Source organism: Heterocephalus glaber, unplaced genomic scaffold, assembly GCF_053883595.1.
Source record: "Heterocephalus glaber isolate CG9 unplaced genomic scaffold, H.glaber_assembly_v1.0 deba00001481, whole genome shotgun sequence".
Taxonomy (NCBI): Eukaryota; Metazoa; Chordata; class Mammalia; order Rodentia; family Bathyergidae; genus Heterocephalus; species Heterocephalus glaber.
In genome coordinates, this window is record NW_028258317.1 from 52,975,625 (window position 1) to 52,994,242 (window position 18,618).

General features: G+C 37.3%; 1 protein-coding gene and 3 pseudogenes across 4 annotated transcripts in view; 1 reads left to right on the top strand and 3 right to left on the bottom strand.

The window, feature by feature from the left end:
* Positions 1-9,897, top strand: part of Mamdc2 (MAM domain containing 2) — a 177,342-nt gene extending 167,445 nt beyond the window's left edge. Inside the window, exons 12-13 of one of the 3 annotated variants that reach the window (XR_002392433.2) lie at positions 8,676-8,760; positions 8,899-9,893. Coding sequence is in view for 2 of the 3 variants with exons in the window: in XM_021252726.2 (XP_021108385.1) it covers positions 8,676-8,760; positions 8,899-8,963 (150 nt within the window). In the remaining variant the exon portion in view is untranslated. Of the gene's footprint in view, positions 1-8,675; positions 8,761-8,898 lie in introns of all 3 variants that reach the window. The other 2 variants (XM_021252726.2, XM_004838163.4) reach the window with 2 other exon arrangements.
* The window catches only part of LOC106008818 (kelch repeat and BTB domain-containing protein 8 pseudogene), a 97,158-nt pseudogene that overhangs the window by 47,271 nt on the left and 31,269 nt on the right, over positions 1-18,618 (bottom strand). The gene's annotated exons all lie outside the window — the stretch shown is intronic.
* LOC101715855 (large ribosomal subunit protein uL24 pseudogene) lies at positions 9,974-15,377 on the bottom strand (annotated as a pseudogene).
* LOC147825962 (AP-1 complex subunit sigma-3 pseudogene) lies at positions 14,659-18,616 on the bottom strand (annotated as a pseudogene).

Here is an 18,618-nt window from a genome sequence, read left to right on the forward strand (position 1 = left end):
TTTGTTAGGTATCTGGTCATTTGAAATGTTTTTTGAACAGTGAGGCATCTGAGGTGGCATCTTTGAGTGTTCAAGTCCACGAGGTATGGAATAACTCCACAGATTTTCTGGAAGACTCTACATTGTCCCCTTTGGCTAAAACGAAACAGATGAGAATCTCCTCTGGACTTAGCGATTACCTCAGTAATCCCAAAGAACTGCATCGGACTAAACTAATTGCTCTAAAGTATCCTACTGTCCAATAAAATGCAGGCACACTCATGTGCACATGGATTGGCCATCTCTTATGAGCCAGTCACCTATAGTGCTCAGAGCTGTTTATATGTTTTTTTGCTGATCTTGTATTTTACAGATTGGGGTAAAGATCAGCCAAACCCTGATGGTTACCTGAGGCTGGTGGTGGTAGGCAGAGGGAAAGAATAGGAAGTTGTTGGTCAAAGACAACAAAGTTCCAGATAGACAAGAGGAATAAGTTTTGAGATCTATTGCACAGTAGGGTATCTATAGTTAACAATAATGAACTAAACTCCAGTATCACAATAGTAATAATAATAATGATCTGTGTATTTCAAACAATGACTTTCCACAAAAATGTCTCACCATAATAATTTTAAGTAAGACAATAGATACACTAAACGGTTTGATTTAATTATTCTGCACTGCACATATATATCAAAACATCACATTGTACCTTATAAAGGTATATGATTAAGATTTTTCATTTAAAATATATTTTAAATGAAAAGAGGGAAGAAGGTAGGGGAAGAGAAGGAGAAAGTCAAATCAGTCAGGTGATAAAACCAAAGAAGTATTGGGATAATTATGAACAACCTTGGAGAAAAGGGTAAGAGTTTGAAATCTATTTCAAGAGCAATACAAAGCCATCAGGTGGCTTTAAAAAATTAATATGATCTGACTATAAAACAATCACTCCAGCCGGGTGTGGTGGCACTCATGTAAGACTAGCACTTGGGTGGTTGAGGCAGAGGATTGCCACGAGTTTGAGTCCTGGGCTACACAGTGAGCTCAAGGATAGCCTGAACTACAGAGCAAGACCCTGTGCATCAACTGGAGACTGGATAAAGAAAATGTGGGGTTTTTTTTGTAATAAAATGGAGTACTACTCATCCATAAAGAGTGAGAAAGGAATCTTTTTTTTTTTTTTTGGTACCGGGAATCAAACTTAGGTCCTTGTGCTTGCGAGGCAGGCAGTGGAACCACTGAGCTAAATCCCTGGCCCCCATAAAGAGTGAGAAATTAGAGATATTTATAGCTAAATGGATGTACATTGAGGCGATACTCTTAATAAATAGGAAATGTGTAAATACTGAATAGTTTCTCTGGTGTGAGAAACTGAAAGTGTAAATAAGGATCAAAAGGTATAATAAATAGATAATGTGAAATAGGAAGAAAAGGGGCAAAGTTCGAGAACCGGAGGTGGGAAGAGTAGGTGAAAGGAAAGAAGGGAATGGAATTAATATGAGAAAATGAAACAATGGAAACAAAGTCTTTATAAATAGGGAGGTGTGGAGGGGTTGAAGGGAGGGCAGGGGAATGGGGAAAAAATAAGAACCAAGACATATTATGTAAAGGTACAAATTTCCAATGATGAATGTCATCATATTATATACCTAAAATATACCAATAAAAAAGACCCTGTCTCAAAAACAAACAAAAAACAATCGCTCCAGCTACCATGTGGAAAATATACCGCAGTGGGGCAAGGAGACCTAGAAAGACAAGTGGTAGCCTGGATTAGGTAGCAGTGGTGAGATGTCTTCAGAAGCCCATAGGACTTCAAATGTGTAGAATGTGGAATTAGAGTGAAATGGAGTCAAGATGACCACAGTTTTTAGCCTGAGCAACTGCTGCAATGAACTGATACAATACTTATGAAGATGAGGAAAACTAAGCAGAGCAAATTTGGAGTAAGGGCAGCAGTGTGTGCACAAAGGAAACTGATGGGTGTCTTTTGGAAATGCTAAGTTTTAAAATACATATTAGAAATTGAGCCCCTGCTGCCATCCCAGGCTCCTAGGGCCAAGAAGGTGAGCCGGTCCCAGCAACCAGAAGGAAGCTCCCCACCTCCATCCCAGGCTCCTAGGGCAGTGAAGCTCAGCCAGTCCCAGCACCTGGAAGGAAGCTCACCGCCTCCATCCCAGGCTCCTAGGGCAGTGAAGCTCAGCCGGTCCCAGCACCTGGAAGGAAGCTCCCCTGCTGCCATCCCAAGCTCCTAGGGCACAGAAGGTGAGCCGCGTGGGGACCAGAAGCAACCCCTCACCCCGGGGAAATGAGAAGACACATAAAAAAGCCTCAAAAACAGACTTCCAGATCACCTACAGCAAGCCCAAAGGGAAACGAGATGGAACACTCTGATACTCAACCACCTGGACTCTCTGAACTGGCAACAAAAGAGGATCTGGGAAAAATGAAATCAGAAACAATTACTCAGATAACAGCAAAGATTTTGCTCATGGTGCAAGACATGATTAGTAAATCTAGAGAGGACACAGATAAAAAAACAGAGGATCTGAGGAACATGATGGAATCCCAACATAGGAAACAAATGGAATCCATAAAACAGATACAAACAGATTTCCAAGAGATTAAAAACTCCATCGAAAGTCTGCGCAGCAGAATGAACCAATGTGAGGATAGAATTTCACATATAGAAGATAAGATTGCAATGAGTGAGGAGGAAAAGAAAAACTGCTTTAAAATTGTAAGGGAACATGAGAAATCAATCCAGCAGCTTCTAGACGATGCAAAGAAGAATAACATAAGACTGATTGGAGTCAATGAAGAAACAGGAGAGAGTGCAGATGACATGAAAAAAAACTTCACAGAAGTGATGGCAGAAAACTTCCCAAGGAGGGGAAAAGAGCTTGACATACAGATAAGTGAGGCATATAGGACTCCAGCTAACCTTAATCAAAAAAAAATCTACACATAGGCATATAATAGTTAGGATTCCAGAAATCCAACAGAAGAACAAAATTCTACAAGCAGTGAGAGAAAAGAAACAAATCACATACAAAGGAAAGCCCATCACAATCACAGCAGACTTCTCAATGCAAACCCTCAAAGCAAGAAGAGCTTGGAGTGATGTATTTCAAGCCCTAAAGGAAAACAGCCTCCAACCCAGATTGATGTACCCTGCAAAACTATCTTTCAAAATTGATGGAGAAATAAGATGCTTTCATGATAAAGAGCACCTCAGGAACTTCATGAATACCAAACCGGCACTCCAAAAAGTTTTAGACAATACCCTAGGAAAAGACAATGAGGATCACAACCCCAGGAAACCCAGCAGAATGAATCCATTGGGCGTGACAAATTAAACACAAAGCGGGAGAATCCAACAAAAAGAACAAGTCATGACAAGGCTTTTAAAACTTTTGACTTCATCTCCCTAATGAGTGTATAATTCAATCTTATTATTGTACTGATTAGTATTTTTCTGATTCTAGAATTGCACACCATTCCTTGTGCTATACTGGCTATTTATCATCTTCTTATGTCTACATTTTAATTGGGTTGTCTATTAATGAGCTCTAAGAATTCTTTATATATTCTGGTCATGGGTTATATACATTGTAAATATGGTCTGTTTAAGGACTACTTTTCATTTTAATGATGTCATTTAAAGTTCTAAATTTTGATGGAATCTCATCAATTTTTTTTCTTTTAAACATCATGGTTTTTGTATCCTAGGTAGTTCTTGCCTACCCTGAATTCATAAACATTTTCCGTTATCATTTCTTCTTAAAGTTTTATACTTTTAGGCTTTCTTATTTAGGTTCATAGATCCCTTCAAGTTATTTTCACGTATGGAAAAAAAGGGTTGAGGTTAATTTTTTATATACGGATACCAGGTGTTCTAGTGCCGTTTGCTGAAGACACTATCTCTTCCTCAGCTCTTGAATCAAGTTTATATTCTATAAAATGGTAATGTTAAATAATCTTTCAAAACTCAGTGGACCATATATGTGTGGTTCTCTTTCTAGATTCTCTGTTTTATTCCAATGATCTATACGTCTTTCCTTACACCAACACTGCCTTGATTACTGTAGCTTTAGAAGAAGTCTTAAAATTGGGTGCTAAATGTCTTCCAACACTGTTTTTGTTTTTGTTTTTTGGCTTTTCTGGGTCCTTTGTACTCCTACATAACTTTCAAATTTCAATATCCAGTTCTTCATTTATAGCAAGTATACACAGACCTGAATTTTTATATATACCTTGTGTTTTCTAATCCTGCTAAATTCAAGTACAACTTCTAGGGGCTCCTAGAGATTTCTTAGTATTTTCTCTGTAGATGATCATTTCATCTACATATAAAGATGTTCCTTCTGCCGTGCCAATCTTATCCTAGTTGTGTCATTTTATTGCCAGATTATTTGGTTTAGACCTATGTTTCAAAGTCTAATGGACAGATGAAGAGTAGGCATATATGCCCTTGTTCCCCACTTTAGGGAGAAAGCATTGTATCGTCTCCATTCATAGAAGGAGTTTATGTTGGAAGTATGGAGTACATGTCTTTAATCTGTTGAGAAGGTTCTGTTCTACTCCTAGTCTCCTGATAGCTTTTACCATGAACAGCTGTAGAATTTAGTCCAATACTCTTTCTCCAACTAGTGACAGGATCATATGGCTTTCTACTTTCCTCTGTTAAAATGATTACTTTTGGGGGTGGATCTTCCAATGCTGAACCAACACTGCCATCCCTATAACAAAACCACTTTTTACATACTGCCAGATCTGACTTCTAAGAGTTCGTTTTGTTAAACAAATTTCTATCTATGTTCATACCTTTTTTTTCTATTATCTTTATCCAGTTTTAGGATTAGCACAATGTTGAGTTCCTAAAATGAGGAGGAGAAGTGTTCCTTCTTTTTTCTGCTTTAATTGTTTGATATAATTTATCAGTTACAATGTTTATGAGCCTGCTGTTGTCATATAGGTAGGTTTTGAAGCTAGGAATATACTTTCTTTAATAGGTGCTATTCAAATTTTATATTTCCTCCAGAGTTAGTTTCATTAATTAGTCTTCCAAGGTACTTCTTAGAAGTTGTCAAATTTATTTCAAAAAAGATATTTGTAATATGCTTTCTATATCCTTTTAAATTCTGTAAAATCTGTGGTAATGTCTCCTAGATCTTAATATTGTAATTTAAAAAATGTATAATTGATATTGTGTAACAGGAAGAAAAGGTCTAAAAATTGGGAGGGGTAGGTGAAGGGAAAAAAGGGAAAGGAAAAAATATGAGAAGAGGAAAAAAATGGAAACAAGGTCTTTGCAAGTAGGGAAGGGTGGGCAAAGGAAGGGGAAATAAAATAAGAACCAAGATACTCATGTAATGGTACAAGATCCCAATGATGAATGTAACTGTATTGTATACCTAAAATGTACCAATAAAGTTAATGGGTAAAAAAAAAAGAAATTGAAGTGGATGTGTCAAGTGAGCGATAAATATGAGACTGGAGTTCAGGGAAGAAAACACAGCAAGGGAAGTAAATATGTCCATTGTCAGTGGAGGTGAGCAAGTGTACATGGGTCTTGGAATCCTGTAGTGTTGATGCCATTTGAGGCTGATCCTATGGGGAAAATATGTGGGTGTCCTCTTAATATATGCCAATCATCAGATTATCCTTCTGGGAGGAATACATCAAATAGCAAAATTTCAATCATTTTCCTTCCTAAGGGATTTATTGAAGTGCTAAGCAGAAACCTGACTCACTATTGATCAAAAACACAAAATCATTCTATTTCCTTTTGATTCCCTTTCTTGTCCTTTCCTTTCTGCTTTTAGGTATTCTCTTCCTTGCTTTCTTAGATTTTGATGTCACTGAAAGAAAATATTACATAAATTCTCAGCTCACTGAAGTATTTACATCAATTATACCATTATTCATACTGCTGGACATTTACTAGGAATGCAAATGTGTGCTGGGTATTCAGCTAAGAGCCACATCTCCAAACTTCATGATTCACTTAGTCTTAGTGATTTTTCTCTGGAGCTCCTAGACTAAAAGAAATAGCTAGTTCCATTTATTAAGTGTTAGGTCCAAACAACTTGATAAGTGTTTTTGTCCTAATGACTTATCAGCCATTGAAAAAATGATACACTAAAAGAAAAAATTTTAATCTAATTCTTAAATGACCATGATTATTTACTAATAGACTACATATACCTGTTGGGCACTACACAGCTTCTCAGACTTTGGAAATAGGTTGGATACACCACCCTCATGTAATGTTCTGCACTGATTTTTACCTGGTACTGGCTTTTAATTATAGCAACTCAAAAAACAACTTTATAAAGATGTTAGCTGGGCATGGTGCCATATGCTTGTAATCCCAGCTCTGAGGGAGGCTGAGACAGGAGGATCACAAGTTCAGGGCCCCTTAGCCAAGACCTTGTCTCAAAATAAAAAATAAAAAGGACTAGGGTTGTAGTTCAGTGGTAGACTACACCTGGTTCAATCTCTAGTACCTAATTAATTAATTAATTTAATGTTATCAAAAGGTGTATAGTTCTTTTTTTTTTTTTAAGGAATATAGGTCAACCTAATGTTGAAATTTAAATAATCCTGAACTGGTTGATCACATAATGTCTTCTAGATGTTTTCATATTGCTGTGTTTCTCTTGAAATTTCAAGCTATCCCACAGTACCCCTGTAAATGCACTTGAGTGTCTCAGCCAATAGTTTGGGAACCAAGAACATACTTTCTTATTTAATCTTATATTTGTTGTGTTTATTCTAGAAATAAATAATTGTTCATCAGCTACTTCAGGGTATATTTGGTAAATCCAAAAGCATGAAAATAAGCCAAAAGAATCACATCAATGTAGAAAAAAAGATATGTTGCCACATATCTACAATACAGTGGGTAGACTATACTGCTGTAAAATGGGCACCACTAAGGTATAAGACATTTAAAGGAGAAAGTTGTGTGAAATCAAGTGTCTGGCCAAATCACAGATTATTCAAAATATTTCTATTCAGAATTTTTCTATTACTTTCCATTGCAGACTTTGGGGTTAAAAAAGAGATTTTATTGTTGTTCTAAAACCAAAATGTTTGTTAACATATTCATATATCCTCCCACCTGGATGGGTTAGGATATGTTTTCCTCTTTTCTTGCTATTTATTTTGATTTTTGTTTAGGGTTGTGTATTAATCAGTGTTTTCCAGAGAAACAGAACCAATAGGCTGGCTAGATGGATGGATAGATGGATGGATGGACAGATGGACAGATGGACAGATGAAAAGACAGATAAGGATTTACTATAGGAATTAGCTTGTGAAATTATGGAAGCTGAGAATTCCCATGATATGTCAAGCAAGCTGGAGAACTAGGAAAATCAGTACCATAGATTAGTCCAAGCCTGTAGGCCTGGGAACTGGGGTGCCACTGTATAACTCTTAGTGTGAGGCTGAAGGCCTGCAAGTCTGGGAAGACCACTGGTCTAAGTCTCAAATGCTGAAAGCCTGAGAGGCTGGAGTTCTGATAACCAAAGGCAAGTGAAGAAGGGTGCCCTAGTTCCAAAAGAGACAGTGAATTTTGTTCTATCTGGGCCCTCAACAGATTGAATGGTGCCCACCTATGTTGGTTGAGGGCAGATCTTTCTTATCTCATTGATTCAAATGCCAGTCTTTTCCAGAAACAGCCTCATAGACATAACCAGAAATGCTTCACCAGCTATTTGGATGTCCTTAGCCCAGTCAAATTAACACCAAAAAGTAACCATCCAAGTTTATACCCTTAGAATTTTTATTAATTTTATTTTGCCACATGTATATCATTAAAGCTTCTTAGTCACTAATTGCAAGATAATTTCATAAATGTATTAATTATTCAATTTATATTCTTATTTAATTTGGGGTAGTTTAAATGAAATTGGTTTAAGGGCTTTCTTTTTTATTTAAATCATAATCTAGTCCAGTGAGAAGTCATTTGCTCATAAAATGGGTAGAGCAAATATGTCTTCTGGATAATTTTCACCACGCACAAGACTCCCTGTAGTATTTGGAAGTTTATTATTGTTAGGCCAGCCTTAAACCTGGCAATCTGTTTTACCTAGAACAAGAATACTTGATCAGTTATTTTCTTTTCAGACCCTAACATTATGAAACTGATTTCCTTGCCTCCCTGGGCTGTGTTTTTGACGTTATGGTATTTAATGACAAGTCAGCCATTAGCTTTTGGTAAATTTCATTATTATGCTTTTCTCTTCATATATGGGTCTCATCAGTCAAATTAAATGTTTCCATCTGGCAGCAGTATCCAAGGTAGATTTATTATAGAGAGCCTAAGGAAATTGATGCTTCTAGGCCTCTCACTTTCACAGGCCCTGTGGATGCTGGGAGTAGTGTTCTAATGGGGGGAAGGAAACCAGTCGGCACAAGAAATATTTCTAGATAAGCATCTCTAAAGAGATATCCAAAGAAAGAGATCTGAGTCTCCAAGACTCCAGTAACTTATTATGAATTTCTTTAAATACCAAATAAATGTCTTTTTGTACCTAAATTTGAATTTGTAATCATGTATACTTTTCTTTAAAGGGGCTCTGAGAGCTATCTAAGCTTCCAAATCCATGAAGCCTAGATTTGCCCTAACCAGCATCATTTAATCCGGATGACTTTCTAAATTCAAACTTCATATTTTTTAGATAATTTTTGAAGCCACTCGGGGAGTGTCGATAAGAAGTGATATTGCCATTGATGATGTTAAATTTCAGGCCGGACCCTGTTCAGGTAAATAATATTTTTTCCAGTTACATACACTTAATTGGAAAAGATTTTGCCATATAATTTCAAATTATAGAAATGTAAATTAAATGCATTTTCTGTGATAAAAATAGGAAACACTGTACTGTCTGTCTTTCTCAACAGAAATGGAAGATACAGCTCAACAATCATCAGGATATTCTGAGGATTTAAATGAAATTGACTATTAAGAAATGATCTAAATTGGATAAACTAAACAAAAGCTATACCTCTCTTCAATCAAAATGGAAACAAATGAATACTGGAGACCCTTAGCCATTTCATAAGTTATGTAAAATGACTTCACTGCATCCTTTTTCATTACTTTTGCAAAAAAATACTGACTCAGGGCTTTTCTTTTTTTCTTTGTTTTGCATTTGACAACTGTTACTAGAGGTACAGGCTGATGGATTTGCATAGATCAGTCATCTTAATTTTGATACCACTTGAAAATATAAATGCACTATATTGTAGTCATTTTAAAGTACACAAATAAAGGGCACAATCAAAATGAATGTGCTCACTTTAATCTGCATTCAGTGAATGTATTGGGAGAATAGGTTTCGTGGGTTTCTTTTAAATTTCAAGTATTATAAATATTTGTTAAACAATGTGGGCTGTCAGTAATATCTGAAGAATGAATGCAGTTTTCATGATAACTAGTTATTCTGAAAAATAGTCTTATTTTATATGTTTTATGCATAGAAATGGAGGATTAATTTTCAATATTTTCACCATATGTGATAACAAAGGATCTTTCATGCAGTCCCAGGGTAAGTCAGTATTAATTAATGCTGCTTTACAAAGCAATGCTACCTTCTTCATTCTCCCTTTGAATTACCTTTGAAGTTACAATGAGCACATGGATAGAAATTGCACTCTGTTTTCTAAAGCAAGCTTGAAAATGTTTATATACATACCCAGTATTTTTTATAAACTTGTTGAACAATTTGACTGATTTTTTACAATAAATGTGTTGGTAAGATTTTTAGTGATATGAATTCAACTAGATATGCTAAACTACTGCTTTTTAGCTTTTACAAAATTGCATATATTTATATATTTGCATATCCAAATGGCCATTGTGAGATGATAAATTACCTAATAAAATATAATTTGAAAATCTTTTCACTAGCAGTTAACTCATTTATCCATTATTTGTCTTTATCAGAATATCATCTTTATGTAACTGCAAAAGCCTATTATTCTCATGTAGTTGGGAGGTTTGCCCCTTCAAGAGAGTTAAAATCCATACATTAGTCTGTTCAGAGTATTATACTTGTTCGAATGCCACATTAGTTAGAAAACAAAAAATACTCAACTAAATGAAATAAATATCCTGAAATTTGAGAAGAAAAGTAAATTTATTTTATAATAAAACAAAACTGTATTAGTCAGATCCTTTCCCCTTATGATTAATTACCCACAGCAGAGAATTTCCTAAAGTTGCAACTCTGAGGTAGAGTTCAAGATGTTGACCAATTTAACTACATATTAGGCAGCATAATTCCCTCAATGTATTATTTCTATCCAGAGCTTTAGTTAAATTTGCTGAATAAAGGAATGAAAAATTATGTCTCCAGGACTAACACATGAATGTGGGAGAATAGTAAGGTACAGGAATGGGTGATAAATGGAATCATTCTATGGCCTTGGTGATGACATAAATCCATACCAATAATCATAGCTAACATTTGCTGAATATTTACTATTTTCTGATATTATACAAAGAGCTTTACCTGAATTTGCTCATTTAATCCTGCCAACAGTTCATGAGGTAGATCCTAGTAATAGTTTCATTTTATAAAAAGGGAAACTAAATCTGTCCAAGATCAACGGCTAGGGTAGGGCTTGACCTTGAGTCTGTTGCATTGCCAAACCAGCGTTCTAATCCTTAGGAGGTGACCTGAACCTGCTAGCTCTCCTCCCAATCCCATCTGTAGCATCAATTTAAAATCTAGCCAAAGCTTCCAAGTTTCCTTCTTTCAGGGGGATTTTTTTAGCTATCAAATTTCCTCCAAAATTTTCCAAACCAGAAATACTACTTGGGACATCAGCTTTGGCAACTGTGGGGCAAAGTAGGGGTTGAGGTGCTGTGTTTTATTGACTTAGGGTAGAAGAGAAAGAAGTAAATATTACTAACTGTTGCTAAGAAACAACCTGACATTCCTATAAGAGACAAGAGGAGGTAAAAAGTGAGCTGATTAACTGACATTCCTTCATTTATGCTCCTTCTGCAGGATTTAATTTTTTTTTTTTTTTTTTTTTTGGTGCTTCTATTCCTCTCCAGATTGCCATTGGCGTTATTTTTAACTATATTTTACCTGGATGAAAATATAGACGGATGTTAAGCATGATGTAATTTTATCAGGTTTAGGAATGCCCAAGGGGAACGCCTACTTGTTAGTAGGTACTACTTAGCAACTTAGGCCCAGTGTTTGCATTTATCAAAATTCTCAGCAGCACCTAAACACCCAAGTGCCTCAAATAGAAACTGCATTCTCACACAGATTCCTTTCTCATAATTTTCGGTCTGTGGTGGAGATCATTTATGTATAGAAGGAAAGCAAGAAGATACTTCTACTGCAGGATCTGGTTTGATGTGGAAGAAGAAAGGGTTCAGAAACAAATTTCCTGGGAAATCCAAACTTCAGACATTTTAAGGAGAACAGTGGTTACAAAGATGAGTGAGGGGGAAATAGAGATGTAAATTAGCCAACACAATTCAGAGTGCTAAGTGTAAAGTGGTCTCAGGCCCAGGATATTATGGGGAGGCCTAGGAGGGGAGGGGCAGACTGGAGAAAGCCCTGAGACCCAGCAGAGGCCCATTAACCCAGTGCTGGGGATCCTTTTTTCCTTCTCACTCTCTGATGGCTAAGATTTGGACTCCCTGATTTCTCATTCTCATGCAGGGAACATGTTTCTCATAGAACTTAACCAGAACTGGAACAATAGTTCTCATAATTGGTGATTCTAATGTTTCTGCATTTCAACATGTGGACTACTATAAAGAGTTAATAAAGAATATTAAGTGCACAGTTTCTGGATTCAGGCTTTCTCCATTCAAATTCTGGCTCTACCACTTACAAGCTTTGTGACTGAAAGCAAGTCATTTATAGCCTTTCTAACTTTGTCCTAGTCTGCAGAATGGGGCAAGTACTTCTTAGAGTTGCCATAAAGATTAAATGAGAGTGGTACATACAAGCACTTAGAGCAGTCTCCACATATAAAACCCATTCTAGTTTATAAGGTCTCAGTGAAATCTCAGATGAATACAAGTTATTTTTATGTATTCTTTTACTAAAAAGGAATTGTGAGTTTATAGTGCCATCTTAAGGATAAAGCAATGATATAATCTTATCACTTCATCATTCTTTTTATTATTACTAAGCAGTATAAGACTCATTTTAGCCAACAGCTGGGCAGTGCCACTCCCTGCACTTTGTTTTTCCACTCCACTCATTATTAATGGTTCTTCTTCACTGTGTGCTTACCTATCCCTGGCAGAATTTATCATGCTAACCCTAACTTCTTGGTTATATAGCCATCTTCTCAAAAATAGTCTCTTACTCAGATTAGAGAAGACAGCTCTGAAATGTAACAAAAGCCAATACAGTACACTGTGAAAAAGCAGGTAGGTGTTAAAGGGAAGCAAATAAAACTTGAGTGCACACACACAAACACACACACCCCCACCAAAACAGTCATTAAAAATAAGTGTAAAAGACAACCAATTAGGATATCTAATAGAAGGGAAATGGTGAACTGGAAAAAAAGTAATAACCAAAATCCAGTAAAGGGAATAAAGAAATAGAAAATATTAAGAAAAAGAGTAAATGAGAGTCTAATGTATTAAAATAACAGGTCTAGAAAGAGAGAATGAAGGAGCGATAATATTGAAAGAGAATATCCAATACTATTTTAGAATTAATCATAAAGAGAATTAAGATCATGAAGTCCAATAAATTCTGGGTGATACAAATAAAATTCAGTCTACACCTAGAAACACCATTATGAAACTAGAGAATACCAAAAACAAACAGATTTTAAATGCAACCAGAGTGAAAAAATAGATGAGCTACAAAAATGAAAAATAAACAAAATCAAATATATCAATAATGAAGTGGGCCGGGGATTTAGCTCAGTGGTTTCGCCGCCTGCTGCGCAAGCGCGAGGACCCGAGTTCGGTCCCTGGTACCAAAAAAAAAAAAAAAATGAAGTATCAAAACTATAAAAAAATTTGAAGATTTTAATTGGTTGTACCTGTGATTCTAAAATTGGGTAACTCTTCCTTCCATAAAATAGATTAAGTGCCCTGGTGGGCTGAGCAGAAGAGTTTAGCTTTATAGACAAAAAGTGGCTGAAGAAAACAGAAACAGAAAACAAAAAGTGAATTGGTAATTTCTTTTTCTCTTCCTTTTCTTCTCTTTTTCTTTTTTCTTTCTTTTCCCAGTACCAGGGATTGAATCCTGGGCTTTCACACTGAGTTACTTCCTGAACCCTTTGTAAAATTTTCATTTTGAGACAGGGTCTTTCTAAATTGCTAAGGCTGGGGACAAACTTGCCACCCTTCTACCTTGGCCTCTCGGAGTGCTGGGATTACAGGCATATGCCACCATGTCTGTCTGAATTGGTCATTTATTTTTCTTTTCTTTTTAAGACAGGGTCTTGCTATACATTTGAGGCTGGCCTTGTATTCACTAAGTAGTCCAGGATGGCCTCGAACTCCTGGCTCTCCTCCTGCCTCAGCCACTCAAGTTTACAAGCATGCGCCATCATTCCTGGCTGAACTGGTCATTTCAAACTTACTTTCCTTGGATAACTGGAATAGGGAAACAATAATTTCAAAAACTGAATGGTTAACATCAAGTTACTTCTGATTTTTCTTTTATTTCTTCTTTTTATGGTAAGAATTAAAGCAGAGAAAACTTCATTATCATTTTGATTAAATTGCCCTATTTGGGAAATTTGGCTGTTATCTCTTTCTCCCCTGAATTAGCAGAAGACCAGATAACTTCATTTTGGTTTGGTGATGTGGAACTTTAGCATGAGTGACTTCATTTTGATTTTCAGTTTTGTCTATTGGCACCTAGTGCAGGAGTCTAGTCCAAAACAATGATCTCTAATTATTTAAAAGGAGGAAGTAAGAAAATGGTAGAATAAGTCTCCAGAATGATGAGAAGAAATAACATCACTTGGGAAGTTTATTCCTCAAGAATGAGAAAATAATGACATCTGGTAAACAAATCATAATTTCATACACATATACATGTATACATGTATTACTATAAACATTTTTTCATTTAGGCAGTTTTTAAAGTTGTATATAAGTGGACTTTATTCATGCATCTTCTTAATTGTTTCTTCCTTATGTCTGCCCTTTTCCTTTCCTATACTTTGCAAGATTCAGCTGTAAATTCCAGGATCTTTTTGCAATCTTTGTCCAGCATTAGCCTGGTGGTAACTGCTATCTGGGGTGAATGCCCGCATGGGCAGTTGTGCCATTTGCCTTTTCCCGTTGCACCTATTCAATGTAGGTGACATATTTCTTCCTGTAAACCTGGAGTACTTTGCCAATCTGCTGACCTCTGTAGTGTCCTTGCACAACCTGAATCTCATCATCCTTTTGGAGGGGCATAGATCAAACATTTTGTTTTTGTCTCAGCTCTTTGGAAAGAGGAGAAGACATAATCTTCCTGCGAGTGTGGGAAGGTCCATTGGAATGCCTTTTACTGTTCTTGCTTTGGTCCCAAGTCACAAAGACTGTACTTCATTTTGACCACTGCAGCTCCAGCGATGGCCGCAAAGGGGAAGAGGTCTACACGTTGCTTCTGGTTCTGTAAGTTCACCTACAAACACATATGATACTAAAAAAGTACCATATATCAAAATTTGCATGATGTAACTAAATATATGAAGAGAATATTATGACTTAAAACAGGAAAATATTATTTGGGGTTTTTTTGTTTTTGTTTTTTTTTTTTGGTACCTGGGATTGAACTCGGGTCCTTGTGCTTGTGCAGCAGGCGGTGAAACTACTGAGCTAAATCCCCGGCCCAAAACAGGAAAATATTGAGCTAAACATCCAACTCAAAAAGCTAGGAAAAGAATGGATAAAATCTAAAGAGAATAGAAAGGGAGTGTTGGGGCTCAGATAATGATACCCCAAAGTGTGGCACTTTGGCATGATGAATACTTTGGGTTAAATAAAATTTAAAAGGCTCAGAAACAGCCTCAGAACCAAGTTTCTCTGACTTTCTGTTCTTTTGTTACTTGTCCTTCTGTATCCCCTTAAATTCAGAGAGGGGCTTTCTCTGAAGTACCTTCACTTGCTTAACGATAGATCCTCTAAAAAAGAAGCTGAAAGCTTGGCATGGTAGTGAACACCTCTAATTCCAGCCCTAGGAAAGCTGAGAGAGGAGGGATGAAAGTTTGAAATCAGTCTAGGCTATATGGCAAGTTCAAGTTCAGCCTGGATTACAAAATGATAGATCTTGTTTTGAAAATAACCAAAAACAAAACAAAAACTGAATTGTCATGAGTCTTTCACCCCCAAAATCTCATCAACTGGGGAAGACTAACTTACAGGACAGGCGATACCACATGTAGACATGTTATTAGTGTGCTTGCTTTGGCACCACATATACAGACAACTGGTAACAACTGGTTTGTGGGTCCTGGTTACTGGTTCTTGGGGTCCTGAAGAATTGGAGAAGACACACAGAAAAGGTAGTGGGGAGGTACATTTATTGAAGGTTGAAAATACGTACACTATACAAAGTAAAAGCAGGCCAGTGAAAAGGCTCACAGTGGCCAAGAGGATAGTGGAGAGGAGTCTTTTGTATCAGGAATTGACTTTTCCCTCATGTAAATAAGGCATTTAGGATGGTTTTCCTATCAAAAACTCACTTGGTCTGAGGCCAGACTTAAACTGCCCTATCAAAGACTTGCTTGGTTTTGCCCCAAATGTAATTGAAAATAGCACTTTTCCTTTTTTAAAATTATGCTAAAGAACTTTAATTTTTGTTAGTTAACAAAGAATCCCTTTAAGTCATTTTTTGGCATGGTGCTAAAGGCTCTGTCAAGACTGAACACAGGGCATTGCTTATTCACGAGTTCATAGCATGTAGCACTGACTCTTCAAGTAGATATACAGTTAAAATGTAGGTTTGTTCATATATTCTTCCATTGTCTCCTGTAACATATCAGACTCTTTAATGGCTTTAACAGCAGTTTTCTTAGATGTTTACTCAACTTCTCCACCTATTATAAATTCATCAAGGATAAAATATGCCTTTTCAAAATTAAAGATAATATCCAGCTTGCAGACATTTCCAAAGTATTTATCCAGCAACTCCACATAACAATGCACAATCTCTAGGGTCAAGAACTAATTGTCTTGACTTTCTACTGCACAGCAAAAACACAAACTAGCATACTTTTTATAAACAAGTTTTAACTCCTTCCAGTCAATAAAACTGCTTGTCCTGTAACCATGAGAATAATCTGAATAATTTCCCTGGTGATCTTTCTTTCTCTCTTTGTCAGGGAGGGTGGTGTACCATTTCTGCAGCCACAATTTCCCTTGTCAACTGAAGAGCAGTATGAATTGTATTATGGTGGCCAGGCCGCAGCTGCCCCTGCCCAGCATAGACGTGAGGATTTGAGAGCCAGAGTGGAGCGCAGAAGCCCTCAGGGCTAGCAGGTAGGCATCTGCTCAGACCATGCCTGCTTCCCACCATAGTACTTTTCTGATTGATCCCCCACGTTCTGCACATGTGCCCTGGATTTCATGACTTTTATGAGACCCAACTTAGCAACTTAGCAATACCAGCACCATGTTGAGAACATTCTCCTCCATTTTGCAAATATGTGACTTCCAGCTGCACTCTGTCTCCAGGGAGAAAACAACACCCCTAACCCATACATGTAACTGCAAGGTAAAATAAACAGAAACTGTGTTTCAGGTGATCTGCAACAAACTGTTACCCAGGGGAATGGGAAAAACTAACTGTGCTTATCTTGGCTTCTGTAACCAGCTTCTGCAACAATCCGTAACCCAGGGGAATGGGAGGAGGGACTTTTTCTGTGATTTTTCCCTTTAAATATGTAGTCCTCATTTCAGTTGGGGTCTTTGTCCTCCAACTTGGTTGGAGTGTAATGGGTCCCGGCCGAAAAATAAAGTTCTCCAGTAAGATCCCAGGACTGTGTCGTGCTTTGAGAGTTCGTTGCTAATCTAATTCGAGGACGAGGTCCAACAACTTTGACAAGCTATACTCTCTTTCTTGATCAGCTTTGCCCCAGCCCTAGTCTCCTACCTCATTTCTCCTTGAGAGACATTATCCCCATACTTCTTTATGGGATGCTGAGGGAGTGTAGGTCTCTAGCTTCATATTGCTGCTTCCTGTTGAAGTAGGCCCTACCTACTAGGGAGTATGTGCTTTATAACTACTTTGGGATGTTGGGGTTTACCTATTGGGCTGGAAAAAATTAGTTCCTGTATGTCAAGAATTGTTAAGCTGCCTGTTGAATGGAAGAACACTTGGTGAATTTGTCAAGAGAGTCATGGACTGTAGTCTGGATCATCATCTGAAGCCTTGAATGGATAAACTTTAATATGAGGTTGAGGAGGCAGAGGCCAAATATAAGAAGGAACAGGTCAGAATATTTCCCCGTCTGTCTTAAAAGATGGACTAGGACAGATTCAGCAATTAGAAACACTATTTTTCTGTTCTGTTATTTGAGAGAAGTTTTCCAAGGAATTTTATTTCCATGCTTCCTATGAGGAAGAAACCATGGCAAAGATGGATATTAGAAAAACTATCAGGAGCCTGAGAGCCATAGCCCTTGCAAGAATATGCACATTATGAATCTAATTAAAAGCAGGAGTCCCAATACAGGTTTGTATTTAAACTGTGGTGGGTCAGGGATTGTGAGTGACTCTACTTATCTGCACCTGAAGCAGTACCAGAGTCTTGCTTTTTTGATGAGGAGCCTCAGATCTTCCAGAGGTCCACAGGAGTGACTTTCTTCTTTTAGGTGGTTTTTATCCTGACTCTTCAGGTGGGGCTGTCTTTATCCTAGCAAGGTAAATCCAGCAATCTCTGCCACATTTGTGCTCACTTTGGCAATACTTATTCTCCCTCTGCCACATTTACTGCAATGGGTGTGGCAAGGATCACTGAAAAGGGCTTTAACTGATCTCCAGGAGTCCCTTCCCTTCTTTCCAAGTGCTAATGAGCACTTGGTCTCCAGGGCAGGCACTAGGTGGTCCTTCTGAGCCAGGAGCTGGCAGGACTTTGTGTTCTTACAGTTCGATAGCTTGTTGTACTTGACCCAGATTAATAAGACACTGTAAAAGTCTTGAGACTGCTGGATCCCCTCCCATATCAGAAAATAGGAAAAGCCCTCCCACATAACATCTGAAATGGACTCATATTTAGCCTGATTTTGGAGGTATTTTGAATACTCTTGAAGGCTAGTGGTAATAACCAGAGCCAAGACTCTTGGCAAATTTTTGCCGGAGTTCACTTGAGGGTCTGGTTGGTTCTTTCAACCTTTCCAGAGGACTGAGGTCTCCATGCAGAATGGAGATGATACTTTATTACTAAAGCCTTTGCCAGAATTGGAGAGCTGTCCCCAATTTTACTAGTAAAACTAGTAGGACACTGTGGGACAATTAAAATCTCATGGCTAAGAATTTGACCTTCAAATTGACATTAAAACCAGGAGGTGGGGTGGGGATTTAGCTCAATGGTTCGGCCACCTGCACTACCTGCCTCGCAAGCGCAAGGTCCTGAGTTCGATCCCCAGTACAAAAAAAAAAAAGAATGCGAAGTTTCTACT